This window comes from Mastacembelus armatus, chromosome 11, assembly GCF_900324485.2.
Source record: "Mastacembelus armatus chromosome 11, fMasArm1.2, whole genome shotgun sequence".
Classification (NCBI taxonomy): domain Eukaryota; kingdom Metazoa; phylum Chordata; class Actinopteri; order Synbranchiformes; family Mastacembelidae; genus Mastacembelus; species Mastacembelus armatus.
The window spans coordinates 14,913,075-14,930,662 of NC_046643.1; the positions used below are offsets into that span (position 1 = coordinate 14,913,075).

A 17,588-nucleotide genomic window follows, 5' to 3' on the forward strand; every position below is an offset into this window, starting at 1 on the left:
CCATTTTTGTATATCTGAACATCGAGCTCCTTAGCTCTTCCAATGTCACAAGGGATGAAGTCTCAGTCCTTCACCACCACTCCTGTGTGTCCTTGTAAAAGTCTTTCTTCTCTTCCAACCCTCTTGTCCTCAATTCATCTTTAGTGATGCAGCCTGTGCTCAACATGTGGGAGTGAAGAACTGTCTTCCCTCCAAAAACAAAACCGTCAAATGTCTGTCTTATTTATCTGTCCCTGTGTTTCTGCCTGACTATTATCCCCTCTTACTTTTTCCTTCTTCTCTTGTTTAAAAGCTTTCTTACACAATATTGCATTGAACTGATATCTTTCTATTTTACTCTAATTCTTCTCCTTATTTTCAAGGTAAGTCTTTGAATTAGCCACAATCTATGTTACCTTGTCAAAGAATCTGATAAAGCGTGCTGCTCAACCTAATTTCATTTTAACTTCACTCTGTGTCCCCTTCCTCATCTGTTTTCTTCTTATATTTCAGTTACAAAACACAATGTATTGAGAAGAAAACCATTTGTGTGTGTTTGTGTGTTTTTTTTTTTTTCTTTTTTCTATTTCCCACTTCCTCACAATCACAAATCACAGAGCTTACAGTCTGCTGGAAATTGTGTTTCCTTGGATCCGGGCCCACTCCATCCTTCATCCTATATTTAATTCCCCTCATCCATTCCTTCATGCTTCTCTTCTCCTTTTTTCATTCTTTGCTTTCAAACAAAATCCTTTGAAATAGCCTCCACAAAGTTGGGAGCTGACATCAGGATGGAGATGGTACATATGATGTTAAAAATACTGAACGCCACGAGGCAGAGACGGTCAATTACAGCACCTGCAAATTTCCACTGGTCTGCCATGCTTTCGGCCTCATCCTGCTCCCGGAAACGATCTGCCATGTAACGCACCTCCTCCAGGATTGCCTGTAGCTGGGGGTCACCTAGCCCTGCAGTTGAGCACCCACCAAGCCCTCCAGGTCCACCTCCAAACCCCCCACCACTGGAGACAGTGCTGGGACAGCCTACAGTATCCATATTAGGGGTTGGAGGTGGTGGGGAGCTGCAGAACTGAGACGGCAGGTGTGGAGGCGGGCTTCCTGCTACCCGTGGAGGCCCCACAGAGATGTTATTTCTCTGGACAGTCTCTGAGAGTATTGAAGGGTCCTCCAAGCTCTGGAATCCCATGTAAAGAAGGTTCCCGTTATTGTTAGCGCTGGACTGGGTGTGGAGGTGAGGGTGCCCAGCGTGGAGGGGCCCTGTTTGCAGAGGAGCCAGGTTCTGTGGATGCAGTGGGTGGAGAGTGGGGTCCGGAGGGTTGGGGATGCTCCCGCTCTGGGACCCCGAAGAGCAACGTCGCAGATGGGGGGCACATGGGGGCCGCTCCAGGTCATCATTCTCTCCGGGTCGCTTCATACGTAAAAACCATGCTACCCACTGCAGCAAGACGAGCTGCACCTGTAGAGAGAAAAAGAGAGGAAGAGAAATGTAGAGATTAGTGAGCAGAACAGGGGCAGAAGAAAGAGCCTAAAAGCACATGAGGAATGAGAAAGCAAAAGAAAATATAAAAGACAGCGAAGTCTTAAAAACCACATACTCAGCTTGACCTTCATGTAACACCGGTTAAAATGAGCTAATAGCCCCCTTTGCTGGGCACTGACATTGGTTTTCCAACTTTGTTTCAAAATTCAGCTGCACTTGGATAAGAAGTATGAGTTCCCCCGCCAGGGACATCCTCCAAAGTGCCTGAGGCAAAGAACACTTTTTTTTTTTTTTTTTTTTTGCTTTTTGCTTTTTGCTTTAACAGGATTTTTAGCAGAGGTGATACTTACAAAGGCAGCTTTAAATTCACACTATGAAGTTATCTGATTCACTGTCAGATTACTGGTTTCTGGCTGTAATGACTTACAATATTGTTTTAGTAAACTGCAGCAGTAAGACAAAGAAAAGATTAGCTGCTTGCAAGTACAAGTAGAAATTTCAGCCTTGCTCTGCTCTACTCTTGTTTTGTCCTCTGTGCTCCTGGTTTCCTCTCCTCTCTTCACCTAGTTTATCTCTTCTCTCCCTGATTCTCATAGATAACATGATTTCCAAAGGATTATTTTTCCTCCTACGCTCAGTTTTACCTCATGTTTTCCTTCCTGTTTCCTCTTCCTCCTCCCCTGCTGTCCTCTCCTTGTCTCTCCTTCCCTTGCACAAACTGCCTTTGGACCAAACTATATGTTCCTCCAAAGGGCATATTGGCCCAACAGCATCCAGATGGGTGTCTGGCATCTAATAACAAGCTAATGTCCAAATGACTGCTCAATTAGTCTCCACTGAGTGTGTTTACTGGCCAGGTAACAGTCCCTGTGGTTGCCGCTGTTGGGCTGCAATTATGAACTGTGCTGGTTCGATGCCGCCATCTGAACCACATCAATTAGCTTGTTAATTGGCCATTGGATTGACTGAATAGGCCATTCATCAACAGAATGTCCTTGCAATGAATCGATGTATCCAGCATCTGCACACTCCTGCATGCAAGCCCTTTGTACATATATTGATAAATGTAGACCTGTCAATTCTCCCTGCAGTCCAAACATAAATCGCTAAATAAATGACATCTTAACATATCAATATAGATCCATTTGTTGATTAATATAACAGAAACATTGAGAGAACGTTCCTGTCAGTCAAGAACAGATTTTAAGGTAGAGATTCCTGTAACCGCTTTCAAATTATTTTTATATTCATGCCATTATTTGGAATCTCTTTTCCACATTTCACATTTTTAAATTATTCATATTAGAACAAAACTTTTGTTAAAAGGTTTGATGCATTTTTTTTTTTTTTTTTTTTAGCATTAAAGAAAAAAAAAAGAGGGATGTGTCAAATTGAATCCTCCCACATATCCAGAGTGCTTTGAAATGTACTCCAGTTGAAGTCTGTGACGAGGCATTTGATGAACACGCTCAGGTATACTGACACTGTCGGATGAGTCAGAGCCGAGGAAGTCGGAGAATAAAAGAGGAAGGACTGGCAGGGGAGCACAGGTAGCACTAACAGATGGATGTCATGTTTTTGAAAATGGAGGAGCAGAGGAGTAATACTGATGCTAAAATGGAGATTAGTAAAGGGAATATATCATATCTGTAATAGGGAGACCAGCCATTTACAAGATTTAACCAGCTGGAAAGTGTGATGTATGTTACTGATAAAGCACTAGAGGTTATGATGAGGAGTGTGAGCTCACCCATTTCGGCATGTTTCCTCCATTTGGATCATGGTGATGATACTGCAGAACCACCACTGTGGCAATGACTGACATCCCAACGATGATCATTATGCTGGCAAAGTACTGACCTGGGTTGGGCAGAGTGTAGAACTGTGTCAGATTTAATTTCTTAGTCATTTTACGCATACTGTCATTTCCTGAGACCTCTTGATGGCCGCAGTAGTTCTGAGACCAGTAAAGTTCTCTATATTGTGAAAACACACTTACACTGATTATTTATCAGTATGTGCAGAACATCTAAATGTATGTAATAGTATTCTGTTTTCCAGCAGGGTGAGGTCGGTGAGATAAGCTCATTCAATTATTTTACAGTTATGCGTGTTCCCAAGTTTCTCACTGATAACATGATGATTTCCAAAGGATTATTTTTTCTCAGTTTCATCCCTTGTCTTATTCAAGGTGAACACATACTTTGTTAGATACTGTATCTCCAAGCAAACTTGGGTCCCACTACCAACGCATCTACGATGCACTGTTTGCAAAATCATCAGATTAAAACTGCATCAGGGTAGTTCATAAAAAATACAGGCCAACACTTTGATGATTACGACATTTTTCGAAAGTTTTTATGACCAGGATTTGTGTATTTAGGCAAGATAACCTTACATCTGTCTCTGAGCTCACTACACTTTTCCAGCAGTGTGTCAGCAATCAATTTAGTCAGTTAAATTTTAGTGTGAGCAGATGGCTAAAATAAAATCTGTTGCTATGTTTTGGCATTTTGTAGCTTCACCGCTTTGTAAACCTTGATGTTATGTTGTAATTGTGTATTTCATTTTGCGTAGTTTTTACTCACACAGTTTCATAGCCTGTGGTTAACCTTGGAAGATTGTAATGCCCTCTATGACAAACGGGTTTTAGGGATGTTAGAGGAGTTATAGATGGAAGTGTCTGTCAGTCAGTCACCCAGTCTGGTCCAGAATGAAATATCAACTGTCAGACTGTCTTGAAAAGAAGATAAATGCTAGTGACTTCGGTGACCTGGGCTTTTTTTTTTTCTTTTTTTTTTCTTTTTTTTTTTTTTAGTTCCGTCATCAGGTCAATATTAATTTATCTGGTTCAACACAAAACACCTGAAAAACTAATAATATATAATTCTGCCAATTTGTGTTTAGAGCTAATTAGCATATGTTTGCATGCTAACATGCTAAACTACAGTGATGTATATGGCTCAGCATTGTCATTATGAGCCAACATTAGCCTGCTGACGTGAGGAGTACGGCCTCACAGAGCTGCTGGGTTGGCTGTTGACTCTTATTGATATATAGATAAACCTGATGTGACTTGATTTTAACCACCAGAGCTGAACCCGCCGCTAGTTCCTGCAGTACTAGAGACCTCATGCAGTATCTCTTATGAGTAAAACATTTCATATTGACAATTATTTGATGTGAAAATGCCCTATGTGTTACATACCTATAAGAGGCACAGAGTCGGATGTGGCTGGCATGATCTCTGCCACCAGCAACATGAAAACAGTGAGAGACAGCAAGACGGTGATACCTGCAGATAGTTAAATATATAGATGTGAGTACTTTGTGCTGGAAGTAGATTTTGTTAAGAAATCAATATTGTGGCTTAGTCCCTTCCACTGAGTGATGGTGCTTTCTTGTGAGGAACTACATTAGTGTGTTTAGTATTTTGAAGATTGATTACACTCAGGATGAGATCAGGTTTGATTTATGTAAATAGCCAGATAATGCTGCTACAGTGAATCACTTTTTGACATTTTATACTCATTGACACTTTATACTTCAAAAAGCACTCCCGTGGAACATATGCACATTTTAAAGTTATCTACACTAATACACACCTCGTACGTTCTTGCACTAAAAACTCATCTTCATCTTTATTTATCTACCCCCACACTATCTATCTTACCTGTCCAACAGACAGGACTGCTTTGCTGGCATAACTGTCCCAATTCAGGAGCATACAATTAAACCCCTTGACTGAAAGATAAAAAATGAATTCTCTTCAATATATTTAGAAAATTTAAAATGCTTTCTTTATGTGGTTTTTTTTTTTATTTTTTTCTGTAGCTCCTGTAACCCTAAAGGCCAGGCCACTTGGTCCCCATGTCTCCTCCATCAAGTGCAGTGACAGAGTATTTTCCTGGAAGGCAGTGTCTATGCTCTCCCCCTAATCAATTCACTCGCCTTAATTACATCAATAGGTTAATTGGCCGTGTGTGTAAGGCTTGGCATTTTTGTCTGTGGAGAAATGCTGCGTAATGCATCGTCTATTGAGGTTAAGGCGTTGACAGTTCTGTCCCTGCTGCCCTCTAAGTTCCTACTGGTCTCCTGATGGCTCATGGCTCCTTCTCTGACTCACGTCTGAGAGGGAGGGAGGAAAGCATTAAGGATTTACCTACGTGTGTGTGTGTGTGTGTGTGTGTGTGTGTGTGTGTGTGTGTGTGTGTGTGTGTGTGTGTGTGTGTGTGTGTGTGTGTGTGTGTGTGTGTGTGTGTGTAACTGGACTGGTGCAAAGACAGTACAATAATGTATTTTTAACAACAGGCAACATTAGCGATGGTTAGTCATATTTGAGATGCTGGAAGCAGAAAATCTTTGGCCTTTTTTGCTTCAAAAACAATTCACTGGTGATCTTTTTCTGTTAGTCAGCTAGTCAGGTATAATCAGAATGGTTTGATAATCTAGTCTCCATTGTTCTGATGAGGTGAATATCATGAATCACTAAACAGGTCGAAACAGATATTAAACATTTGCAGCTGCTGTTTCTCTTCTGGCCTTGTAGTGTGATTTGGTTGCCTCCCTCCCTCCTTTCCCTCCTCATCACTCCTCCCTCTCTTTTCCACTGTTGTCGCTCATCCTTTTCTCTTACTCTTCTCCCGTCTGTGTTCCCTTTTCACTTCCTTCCCACACCTATCCGCCACCACATTTCTCATCTTTCTATTTCATCCTGTAATCCCTCTTTTCTGTCGGCTCCACACCATCTCCCTTTGCCTTTTCTGTGCCTGTGCATGTTCGTCAGTTTCCTTTATACTAGGAAGGTTTGTCTGTTGTTAAGGTTCTGTCAGAGAGCGCAATGCTACAGTCATACATCCACACAAAAGAACATGGGATTTGGTTGAAGAGATCATGACCATTTGAACCTAAATTTCCCATCTGATTTTGCCTTCATCAGGATGGTTGATGTCCTTGTATAGTGATGGAATGTATTCAGTAGACCATTGCATACACTGTACTGTATATATGTATTCACAGTGGGAAAATGGGCAAATTAGGGAGGGAATATAAATACAAAATATGTAATAATAAATATTGTTTATCATTTAGATATCTCTCATAAATGTCTGTGTCTTGTAGCGGTTTCTGTTTACAGTCACTGTTACTCATGAAAATGCTTTGTGTTTATACTTGAGGTCTGAAAAAGTTGAATGCATTTCCTTCCTCATAAAGTTTTTGCAAATTTTATATGAAAAATTTCACTCTAACATTGATGTTTACTAGCAAGCAGTCTTGCTCTCCCTTGGCTATGCTGGCACCTTGCTGCACATCTTGTGAAGAAATGTTAAGCCACTGGCAGGAATGTCTATACAAGAGAAAACAAAACAAGAACCCACACATAAAAACATTGCTCCATGGCTGTACTGGTGTTTAAAACCGCCACAGGGTAGATTTGAGAGTAAATATGATTAAAGATGACAATACCAGCCTGATGAAAGTAAGACAAACAAAAATGTTTTTCAACATGTATTTCTGATTGACTCAAACTGGTCTGCATTTCACTGTGCGCTGGCTGCAAAACTAGATGCCGCAATGTTAAAATAACAAACAACCCTCTCCCACTTCTGCTGTCTTTTTTTTCTGTCTATTCCCAGTCCTGACAGCTGTTTTTCATCCTCTTACCCAGTGAGATCTTCTCCCCAGAGTCAGCTGGTAGCACAAAGATGAGCAGGGTCATTGAAGAAAGCAGCACACAGGGAATTAGCAGATTCAGGGCATAGTAGAGTGTTCGGCGCCGTATTGTCACAACAAACGTAACATCTGGGTAGGGCTCTTTGCAGCAATCATAGTAGACCTCATTTCTGGTTCCAGGGACTCCTGGAACAACAGGGGAAATGGATTCTGTTGCATTAGGGCTGGATGTTTTTGAAGAGAATACAATGCAAATATCTCGCTCTACCCACCCATTAGGTCCCACTCCCCATTGGGCATGTAGCCTGAAATGTCGGCATCGTTCATTTGAAGATCCAGCAGCCAGCCGTCGTACGTCCAAGAGCCAAACTTCAACTCACATTTCTGAATGTCAAAAGGAAACCAGCGAACATCCACGTTGCATGTGCTCATAAATATTCCTGAAAAAATGACAAAAGAAGAGAAAATGCCAGAAGGCAGAAACTAAAGCTCCACAATCCATTGACTAAATGACAGTATTGACTTCTGCATGTTCCTGCACAGAGGTGACAAGAGATACAGGAGATGTATTGAAGGACCACTTGTGGTCAAAAGGGAGCAAAATGCTGTATCACAGTCACCACAGCAATAGGATTTTTATTAACAGTGAGTTTACAGTTTCGATATTGAGTTTGGAGGCTGGAGAAAAAGCAAAAACCATACAACCACACATCAAAGAAATATCTAGAAAATAAGCTTGGCAGCAGTGTGTTTATTCACAGGATTCAGTTATTGGCTACTGCAAACACATGTTTCTGCTTGACTTTGAAAAATAAGGTTGCGCACAGTGCCCTAATCAGATTACCACGTTTATTATGCAAAATAAACACACCTGTAGACACACACAAGCACAAAGCCATGACGACACCCTTGCATGTTGTTTGTCCACCGCTAAACAAATAATCAAAATGATCGTGGCAGTGGCCACAGCAAAACTCCAGCGCTTAAAGTAATTACTGAATTAAATTAATCAAGCCTGTTGAGACATTCAGATGCAAACACAGAACCAAAATGCCAATGAAGCCGTACAACTCTCAAAGACACTCATTATGAGGCTGCTGGCATGCAAATCAGCCTTCAGACTTGAATGAATGCAGGTTTTAGAGAAGAATAAGGAGGTTCGTAGTTTGAACGCCGGTTTCAGACCAGAGGTTGATCACTAAAATGAAAGTATAATTTCCATGTTCTCTGAGATTCATTTTCTAACATCTACCTCTTGCCTTTGCTTCACGATGATGATGTCTTTATTACACCTGTTAAGTGCTGCTGAGGCACTAAACCCTAAATTACACCGATAAGGTAAAAGTAGTTCTTTCTCCTTTTACAATCCAATGTCCTGTGCACCTTCCAGCACAGTATAGTGTTGTAGCCTGCCTCTCATAGATATCCACTGAAGGAACACTCTCCAACGGGGATGTTTTTTTTCTATAAGCTTGGAACAATCTTTCTCTCTCAGCACATGCAGCTCCCAAAATAAAACATCATTCTACAGAAATATTTCCCAAGGAGGCATTACAAGGCCCAGAGACAAGATTACCTTGTTGCAAATGTCGCCTCACAGATATAAGCTCAAAACCTGTTACACCTTATCTCCTATTATACCATTAAACCCCAACATAACAGCAGAATACCTTTACCTCCGCAGCTACAACACAGCTTCTGCAAATTATGGTATGCAGCACACACCTGGTATCTGGTGTGTTTGAATTATTTACCATGTGTCAAGCTTCTGTTCTGTGCCTGCCACCCACAGATCTGTTGCCTTTTATTTACTGACAGTGCCCAGCCCAAAAAGACCTCAGGAACTGCAACCAGGCTTGTGTGCTGGAGTCGAGGAAACTTGTTTTTTGCTCATACTTGTTCTTTTTCACTTCTTTTTCTTCCGTTTTCCATTTAATCCATTCCTCCTGCCCCTTTTCTCGTCATGTTTCGTGATAAACTTCTCCTCCTCCTACTGCGCCAAAGCACAGCACTGTGTGTTTTTTATTCTTCCTTTAACTGGCTCTCATCCAAATTGCAGCTGTATTTACATTTATCAGCAGCCTATTAATAAACATGGACACTGAGTAGAATAAATGGGCTGACTTTTTGAGCTCAGAAACCTCTTCAGTCGACTTTTACTTCAGAAGACCATTCAACCCAACCCCCCTAATGCCACAGACTCAATCACACCATGCTGTAATCTGGTGTTTAAAGAAATGACTGAGGAAATACAAAGTAAAGACCTGCGGAAACCCAGGGGAGTCATTCCTAGGCTTGCATGGGTCTTGCGTTTGTCTTGAGACATGAAGCGTAGGAAGTCTCCTATTTAAAGGTTTTACTCACTGGCACTGGCAATGTGCATCCAGTTAATATCCAGGGATGCTGTTTTATGTTATTAAAATATTAATTTAAAGTGTACAAACAGAGGAGACATGCAGCGGTTGCAAAATGAAGTGCTGCTGTTGCAGCGCAGGGAGATTAGGAAGTGATATGAAGGGATGAATGATAGTTAAGGCATGAATGAAAAAATAGGTGAGACTCACCTGGAGGCAGGTACTTGGCGTAGCCGCTGGAGTTTACCAGAACATTGGTCTTGAAGGTAGAGTCAAAGTCGTCATCTGCACTGAGGAAGGACAGGAGAGAAGAGTGACACTAGATGTTGAAATATGACGTACGTGTGTGTGTGTGTGTGTGTGTGTGTGTGAGGTGCGTGTTTAAGTGCCTATGAGTGTTTTACCTGTTATAGAGCAGGATGTCTGGTGTCCAGACCTGATCTGTGGTGAAGCGAAGGTTTTTTACACCGGGATGTTCGCTCTGGTTCCACTGGAGATAATGGTCGAACCAGCTCTTAAACACACACAAACATACGGTCTGTATCAACAAGCTGAGCTTTTCTTTTTTTCTTTTTTTTCCAAAACAGCCTCAGTTTAATCTACATTTGGCAGATTTTATCATTGGATTCACACAGTGTAAATCATAATCCATGTAAACAGGTTTATGTAATAACCATGAAACATATAAACTGTATTAGCAGTAAATGAATTATCAGTCTCTTTGGGTCCTTACCATCTGTAGCCACATGTTAGAGGTTAACACCTGGTTCTTTTCATCCTGCAAAACATGAAACCATTTTTAACGTCACTGTTCTCAGGAATGATTTACTAAAACTTAGAGCAGAATAACTATTTTACCTGAAAATCCATAAATACATTCACAAATATTTTAAAAAGCCCACTCACTCTTTCATGCATAAACAAATTGAATATTAAAGCTGGCACAAAAATGGAATTTTTAATTATTTTTCAGGCTCATTTCCATGTTAAACATAAAAACACATACTGAAAAGGCTCTGGAGCTCAGTTCTCATCAAAAAAAAAACATGACAGACGTCAAAATATATTTGTATTTCAGACATATCATCACATGTAATATTAATCGGACAGCTATCTATCTGGTGGATGGAGATTACAAGGCTGAGAACATCTGACACCATAGACACTTACTACATCCATGATCTGTATCAAACTCAGGGAGAAGATGACAGTGAGAGGGTGGGAGTCGTTGCCCACTGGACGCTCCATCCGGTTGTAGTCCTTTAGGAGGTTCTTTAGCAGGTTCCTCTGGTGTGGACCCTGCAGTGACACTGAAAAGGTGGAAAAAATTAGAGAATTTAATTTTACCTGGCAAAACAAGCCATGAATCCATTATCTATACTGCTAATCCTACCAAAGGTTGTGAGGGAAGGAGCCGATTGGGGCAAGAGGAAAACAAACAGCTTCATACACTCAGTAATAACAATAATAATTATTATACCAACAAAACTAACTAAGATTTTATTCACCTCTAAACCTCTTAATGGCAGATTAAGTCTGTCTCCTGTGCAGTAAAATGAAATGGAAGAAATCCTGAAGTAAAGCCTACAATAAAAGCCTCACTAAATGAGAGTTTGTGGTCAGAGCACAGACAGGGATGAATGCTGAAAAACAGGAAGAAAAAAAAAACCCATTGCTGATCATATCAGAAGACTTAGCCCTCAGGGCCTGATTTTCCTTATCTCTAAATACATCCAACAAGACTACAAAGAAAAGCAATTTGGGAAAGGCAAGACAGATTTAATGATGAAATTAGTAGAAATAAAAGCTGATCTTCTGTCACCGTTTGTCACACTTATCTTGGCTTTTATGGTTTAAGCTTTTGGAGATGAAACATGGAGCTGAGATCCAGCTCTTCAGTCAGACTGAGATATTTAACATTTATACCAAAAAATATAGCAAGAGGAATATGAAACAGAGGGAGCGTGTAGAATTTAGACTAAACAGAATCTAATTAGGAATAGTGAGAAACTATATCAGGGCATAATTAGACTAATGAATGTATAATCAGGTTAGTTTGAAAAGCTCTTGGGTAATACACAAAATGTTGAATATAGATGTTTACTGACTTTCTTAAATAAATGAATGGACTTGATCATAGACTTGAGTGAAGCATCTTCTTTGTCTCCTGCCCCATAAATAACACAGCCAAATATTATGTACAGTCAGAATTTTATTTTATATTTCATTTTTAAAGCTATCATTTACGTCATGCTGAAATATAGGTAAATAATTACAAAATGATCTTCAAAACATCCTGCAATTGAAATTTTCATTCATTCTAGTTTTACCTTGATAAAGTGTAGTTGAGTTTCAGCCTTCTTGAGAGAAATGTGAGGTTCAATGCATTTTAATGAAGTTAGAAATTAATAATAGAAATATATCCCTCTGCAGTGAAATTTACATGCACTCATGGCTCTACAAGGTGGTTTCATTCAAACCATGTCAAAGTGATGCAAAATCCCTGGATGGTTTTGTCTTTGAATTCAGTCTGCAGGAATACAGACTGGGACTTGCCTTCTCTGGCCTCACGTCTTTTGTTTGCTGTGCTTTCTGGCCTAAAAGCTGCTTTTCCAAAACAGAAGTCGTTCACTGCTGGTACTTCAGCCTATAGGGAAAGTTCACCCACTGTCTTCCCAGCTCTGCCAGCCTTCACATTCAGCTATGACTTCTGCTGCTCAGAGCCCCATCCTCTTGGCTGCAGCAGCACATCCTCCACACAACGGGGGATGCAAGACGGAAGACGTGCAACCTGTTTTCTGCTCATGATCTCCTGACATGCGCACAAATTTGGACAGAATCGTGGAATAAGGAGGGATGAGATGTTATGACTCTATCTTCAGATTCTTTTATACTCCGTTTCTGTCATCCTCCTCACTGCACCGACTAGATGTCAATCTGCCAGTTAAAACGTCTCACGCAGAGGCATCCAACCTCTAGGTCAAGTCAGCATGTGTATCCAAAAATAACACACTTATGATAAATCTCTGAGATGTAAACAAGTAAGCAAACTGGTGAACTAGATTGTCACTTTTATACTTCACTGATCCGGAATCAACACCACTGACTCCAATTCCTGAATTCCTATAAAATCATACTTTGAGACAAAACTGCCAGTGCTGCTGTCTGATTCCTGAAAAAAGAATGTGTGATAGAGACAGAGGCTCACCATGAATCAAAGCAGAGAATCCAGAGAGGAGCAGAGCCATCGAGTGCCACATCCTGGTGGTGAGGAGCAAGAGAAAAAAAGAGGATGCAGAAGAGGAGAAGCTCCGGATGTTGGAGAGGGAGGGAGCTGAGGAGGGGTAGGACACTCTCAGGAAGCTGCTGGAAATCCCCCGGTCTGATTCCAGTCAGCATCAGCGGGAAGGAGTGAGAGTGTGTGCTGGTAGAGAAGGGAGCTGAGAGAGGGAGCGCAAGAGGAGGAAGAGATGGTGGCTGTGAGCGCTCTCTCTCTCTCTCTCTCTCTCTCACGCTCGCTCTCTCTCTCTCTCTCTCTCGCCCTCTGCTTCCCTGCCTCTCGGAGAGGTGGGACTAAAAAAAGAGCACAAGAGAGAAAAATGTCAGTGGTGGGGTTGAAAGGGTTGAAGAGCAGAAGGTGGAGGAAGGAGAGTTTTAGTTGTCTGACAGTGACAGACCTAATTAAACCGAACAGAAACACACAATTTTAAATGATGCTAACATGAATGGAGAATTGGTTAAAGAAGATTCAAAAGTAGCCTTTCCCAAAACCTAATGCATGTTATATATTAAATTTGTGCAACAAAACATGCACTATGAGTTGAGGGGAACAGAAAAATTCCTGAACTGGTCTCAACATTATTAGTTGTAGGTTGTTCATTTATTCATAATTTCTTATTTCTTAGAAGTCCCCCTTTCATTTCTAGTTGGAATGGCTGAATTACTGTTTAAAACTTTCTCATAATTATCCAGTTTAATCCCCTTTATCCTGCATATTCCTACTGTGTGTGTGTGTGTGTGTGTGTGTGTGTGTGTGTGTGTGTGTGTGTGTGTGTGAGTGAGAGTGAGAGTGAGAGTGAGAGTGAGAGTGTGAGTGAGAGTGAGAGTGAGAGTGAGAGTGAGAGTGAATGTTATGTGTCAAAACTATATGGCAGCTGGTCACAGATATGGTAACACACCACAGTGGTTTTGTGTTCACACACTGCTGGTCTGAAACCCACGTGTGTGTGCGTGGATGCCTGTGCATGTGTGTATGAGCCTTTCCCACTCAGTGGGGGGTGAGCTTTGAATCAGCGGGACAGGAGGACTCCAGTTTAATTGAGAAAATGCTGGGCTCTGCAGGCGGGATGTGAGAGAATGTGCATAGTTAAACTCTTCTTCTGATTTGTCCTCACGAAATGCTGATGCAAGGGCAGAGGCAGCGAGAAACCCAAAGACGGAAGGAGAGGAGGATGGGGAGGGCAAGAAACGAGGAAGAAAGAGTTGGAGCATATAATAGATTACCCTATTACTTCTACTGCCCGGTGGAATTACCCCTCTCCAAGGCAGCCTGTCACACATCAGAACGCTGCTGTGCTACAGATTCATGCTCGGCTGCACACACAGGATGGAGAGTGGCCATCGGAGGCAAAAAGAAGGATGACTAAGTCGCCAGTTAAAGCAGAGAAAACTGCACCAAGCATGGAGCAAGGACACACTATGTGCCTTGGCACTGTCATCAGATGAGAAGCATCCTGTTGCTGCTGCTGCATTCCTGCAATACTACTACTTACATGTGTGCAAAATCGACATCGGCTTTTTGGGAGAAAAGAAAAGCTTCTTCCACTGTTATGCACCAAGCACTAGTGTGACACAGTGCCAAAAACAAAATTCATTATGCTTCATAAAAAGAGTTTGGAGGCTTTGAGGTGTGGGTGACATCTGGTGGTTTGTCTTCCAACTGCATGGTGGCTCAAACTCAGCAACACTGGCAGGAGTTTTTTTGGGGGAGAAGTGAGATGATCGTGTTAATTAATGAGTAAAAAACTGGGTTAAATGAAATTAGGAGACACTGAGAGCCAACGCTATAAAGAGAAGTCAGGAAACAACACAGAGGGATGAATGAAACAACGACGAACAGGGTGTGACTCAGTGCCACATCACTGATAGTTCCAGTTACAGAAGAAGAGAATGAGGATTATGAACCTCGTGTGTACAATAATATGCGGCTGATATTGCCACAGATCACTTTTACTTTCTAATTTTGTTGGTCCTGATTGTGAGTCTAATTGCACAGCAGCAGTGATGGCTATCTCCCTGACCTGGCATGACTACAGCTCTTTCCTCCCTGTGCTAAATGCTGAATGCCATCCCTGACAATGCAGCCATCAGCCATCAGTGCTGCTTTGCTGTGTGTTTTTAATTACTCCACTGATTGGATTAGACCCTCTCCTCCACTGACACGTCCCCTGCACCTAATAGGGTGTTATTGACAAAACCAAAACGTACATCCACTCGTCCGTGACATCCGATATGTCAGAGTGGGCTTTTTTTTTTTTTTTTGTCTTGAGTGTCTTAAGTGAAGAATTAAGTTCTTTTCTAACAGACAATTATAACCTGTCACAGCAACCCATGGAGCAGCTGACAAACGCAGTCGGTTATCCACTAAAACTTTATGTTGTGAAATTTTAAAAGACAACTTCAAAGACATTGTGCTATTACCTTATCTGACTCATAATGGACAGTGTTATTGAGAAAGGATCAAAATCAATGCAGCAGAACCAGAAATACTTTCTTTTATTCAACCCGGTCTTCTTTCTTGTCAAAACCTGGCAACGTATCCACAACACAGCTCAGTCTTCAGCGTTCGGTCAGAGATCAGGGTGTGTTGTGCTAGTGGCAGCTGACGTAGCCTTGCCACACTAACTCCCATGTTTGTACTCTATGAAGCTATGGCCAAGAGATGGTTAGCAGTAGCATATAGACTGTAAACATATGGGAACAACTAGCCTCGCAATAACCAAATGAAATAAAATCCATGTACCAGCACTTCTACAACTCCCTAATTAAGCTATAACTTTCCCTTTTAATTTGTACAAGAAGCCAAAGTGTTAAAACTACAATTTGTGGTTTTAGTCGGGTTTATGTGATGGAGTCTTAGGGGCGCTGGTAGGCAGATTGAGCTGTCCTTGGACTGAGCCAGGAGATCTGTCTTTATGCAAAGCTAATTGTTTTGCCACTTTTTGTAACTATATTATTCTGACATGTGAGTCACAGAGCTAAGCCCTGAAAAATACCATGTAACTCCAAAACCAAACCAAACCATGTCACTGTGCCAAAGGCTTTTCCACAACACTAAAGACTCTAACCAAATGCACTAAAAACACTGTTTTCTGCCTAATTAAAAAGATCTTGATCCCATTTCTCATTCTGATGGCTGATCCCACAAAGATGATGGTCAAAAGCAGCATATTGGTACAATTTCAACACATTTATTATCAGTTATATTTCCGTGGTGGTTTATATTATGTTATGTATATTCATTTAAGAATAATGCTTAGCTCTGTGACTTCAGTATCAATGTTAATATATCACATCCTGGGGACACATACGAGAGTGGTATCAATTTTCTAATCTAGCTGTTGACAAGAAAACAAATGAGCGTATTTCCCAAAAATGTCAAACTATTCCTTGAACCCTAATTGTGACCTTTAAAACACAAAACTGAGCTACCACTGTTTGCACCCTATCAGGACTTGTTTATCTCTTGAACAATGCTTCCCTACAGATCAGACTGAAGCAATTAATACCCTGACGAGAAGATGAACTGGCACTCAGCGCAATTCGGGGCATGAAGCTGATTTGCCATTTGCCAGCCACAGCAATTAATGGATTCAAAATATCCCAGTTTAATTTCAGTATCTTAGCAGCCAAAGGGTGATTTGCAGTAGAAGAGACTAATTGAAGATGTGCTGGCTACTGGCCACAGAGGCAAGAAGAATTGACATACTTAGATACCAGCTACAGCAGCCAGGATTTACAAGCACTTGGCTGGAGGCTGGAATTAATTTGAAGCTTTGCAGATGTGCATATATCCTTTGAGCATCTTGTTATTAAAAAAGTGACATTATTTAGGTACATTTGTAGTCACTATCTTTGAGGTGGAGTCAATCCTGCAGGGATTTTGCTCCATATTTCAGTCATACAGTCGTATTTTACAATCTAGTTCTCTGCAAAAATATGAGATACCATCTGTATATTTGCAACATAGCATCCTCAAGGGTTTGGTGTTGACAGTCATGCACTGAGGCATAAACAGTTGGGAGCTCCCTGCCTGCAGACTATCAAAACAAAAAATCCAGACAGCAGCATCTGGCTAAGTCTCAGAGTAGAACTGAGTAGTTTTAGCATAATTAATCTATTTTGCATCTGGAGGGATGTCTGAGGAAGTAAAAATCATACGGGCTGAGCAAAATACCAGCGTGTTTCAGCTCACGCACCACCCTCCTCCTTTCCCTCTCTCTCTCTCTCTCTCTTTAAATACGTGTTGTCTTCAGATTAGATAATGCTGTTCTTCATCCTGATAGTATCCGGATGTGCTCCGCCCACTCTTTGCTCCTTGGACCTCTCCATTTGGCGCGAGCTCTATTATCTGTAGACCCATCTGTCACAAGGATTTAGATAAATAAATGATGCTGAATGTCATTGTTATGACTTTAATGCTTAATACTCCACCCTGCTCTGTCCATATTGTTTGGTTAAGGGTGACATATTTGATATTTCATAAGCTCATAAGTATCAGATATTTGACTCACTTGATTAATCTGTGATACTAATCTGCTGAATTGATACTGAGACTATCATTCTGCAGATTACGTTTATTTAAAAAAAAAAAAAAAAGTTTGTATAATTCCTCCATGACAATAATGACACCAATTGATGAAATTACATTGGAAAAGTGATATAATAGCATTTTTATCACACTGTAAAAATCATTTCAGGTTGATTTATGACACCATGTATAAGCAGACGCCCACACACACACACACACACACACACACACACATACGGTGGATGAAATCTGCCAATCCCGGCTGAAACAA

The 17,588-nt window shown here is 41.1% G+C and overlaps 1 protein-coding gene across 2 annotated transcripts; it reads right to left on the minus strand.

Annotated features, from left to right (window-relative positions):
* Positions 1–718: 718 nt before the first annotated feature.
* Positions 719–12,768, minus strand: chrna11 (cholinergic receptor, nicotinic, alpha 11). Of its 2 annotated transcripts, XM_026300206.1 has the most exons (13): positions 12,716–12,768; positions 10,678–10,817; positions 10,241–10,285; positions 9,912–10,021; positions 9,718–9,797; positions 7,732–7,758; positions 7,426–7,593; positions 7,145–7,339; positions 4,689–4,775; positions 3,231–3,340; positions 1,305–1,456; positions 1,165–1,208; positions 719–1,062 (listed from the first exon to the last, which is right to left on the minus strand). In XM_026300206.1, the coding sequence occupies exons 1-13, from the start codon at positions 12,765–12,767 to the stop codon at positions 719–721; spliced, it is 1,554 nt and encodes a 517-aa protein (XP_026155991.1). In that variant the 5' UTR covers position 12,768. The 2 variants fall into 2 exon arrangements, with proteins under 2 accessions (XP_026155991.1, XP_026155990.1); XM_026300205.1 differs by lacking the exon at positions 7,732–7,758.
* Between the last annotated feature and the right edge of the window lie 4,820 nt (positions 12,769–17,588).

Coding starts and splice junctions, on each gene's coding strand:
- chrna11 (XM_026300206.1), bottom strand. CDS start 12,767: ATGTGGCACTCGATGGCTCTGCTCCTCTCTGGATTCTCTGCTTTGATT. Junction 9,798..9,911: donor GACATCCTGCTCTATAACAG/GTAAAACACTCA, acceptor GTCCTTCCTCAG/TGCAGATGACGACTTTGACT. Junction 7,759..9,717: donor CGCCAAGTACCTGCCTCCAG/GTGAGTCTCACC, acceptor ACTGTGATACAG/CATTTTGCTCCCTTTTGACC.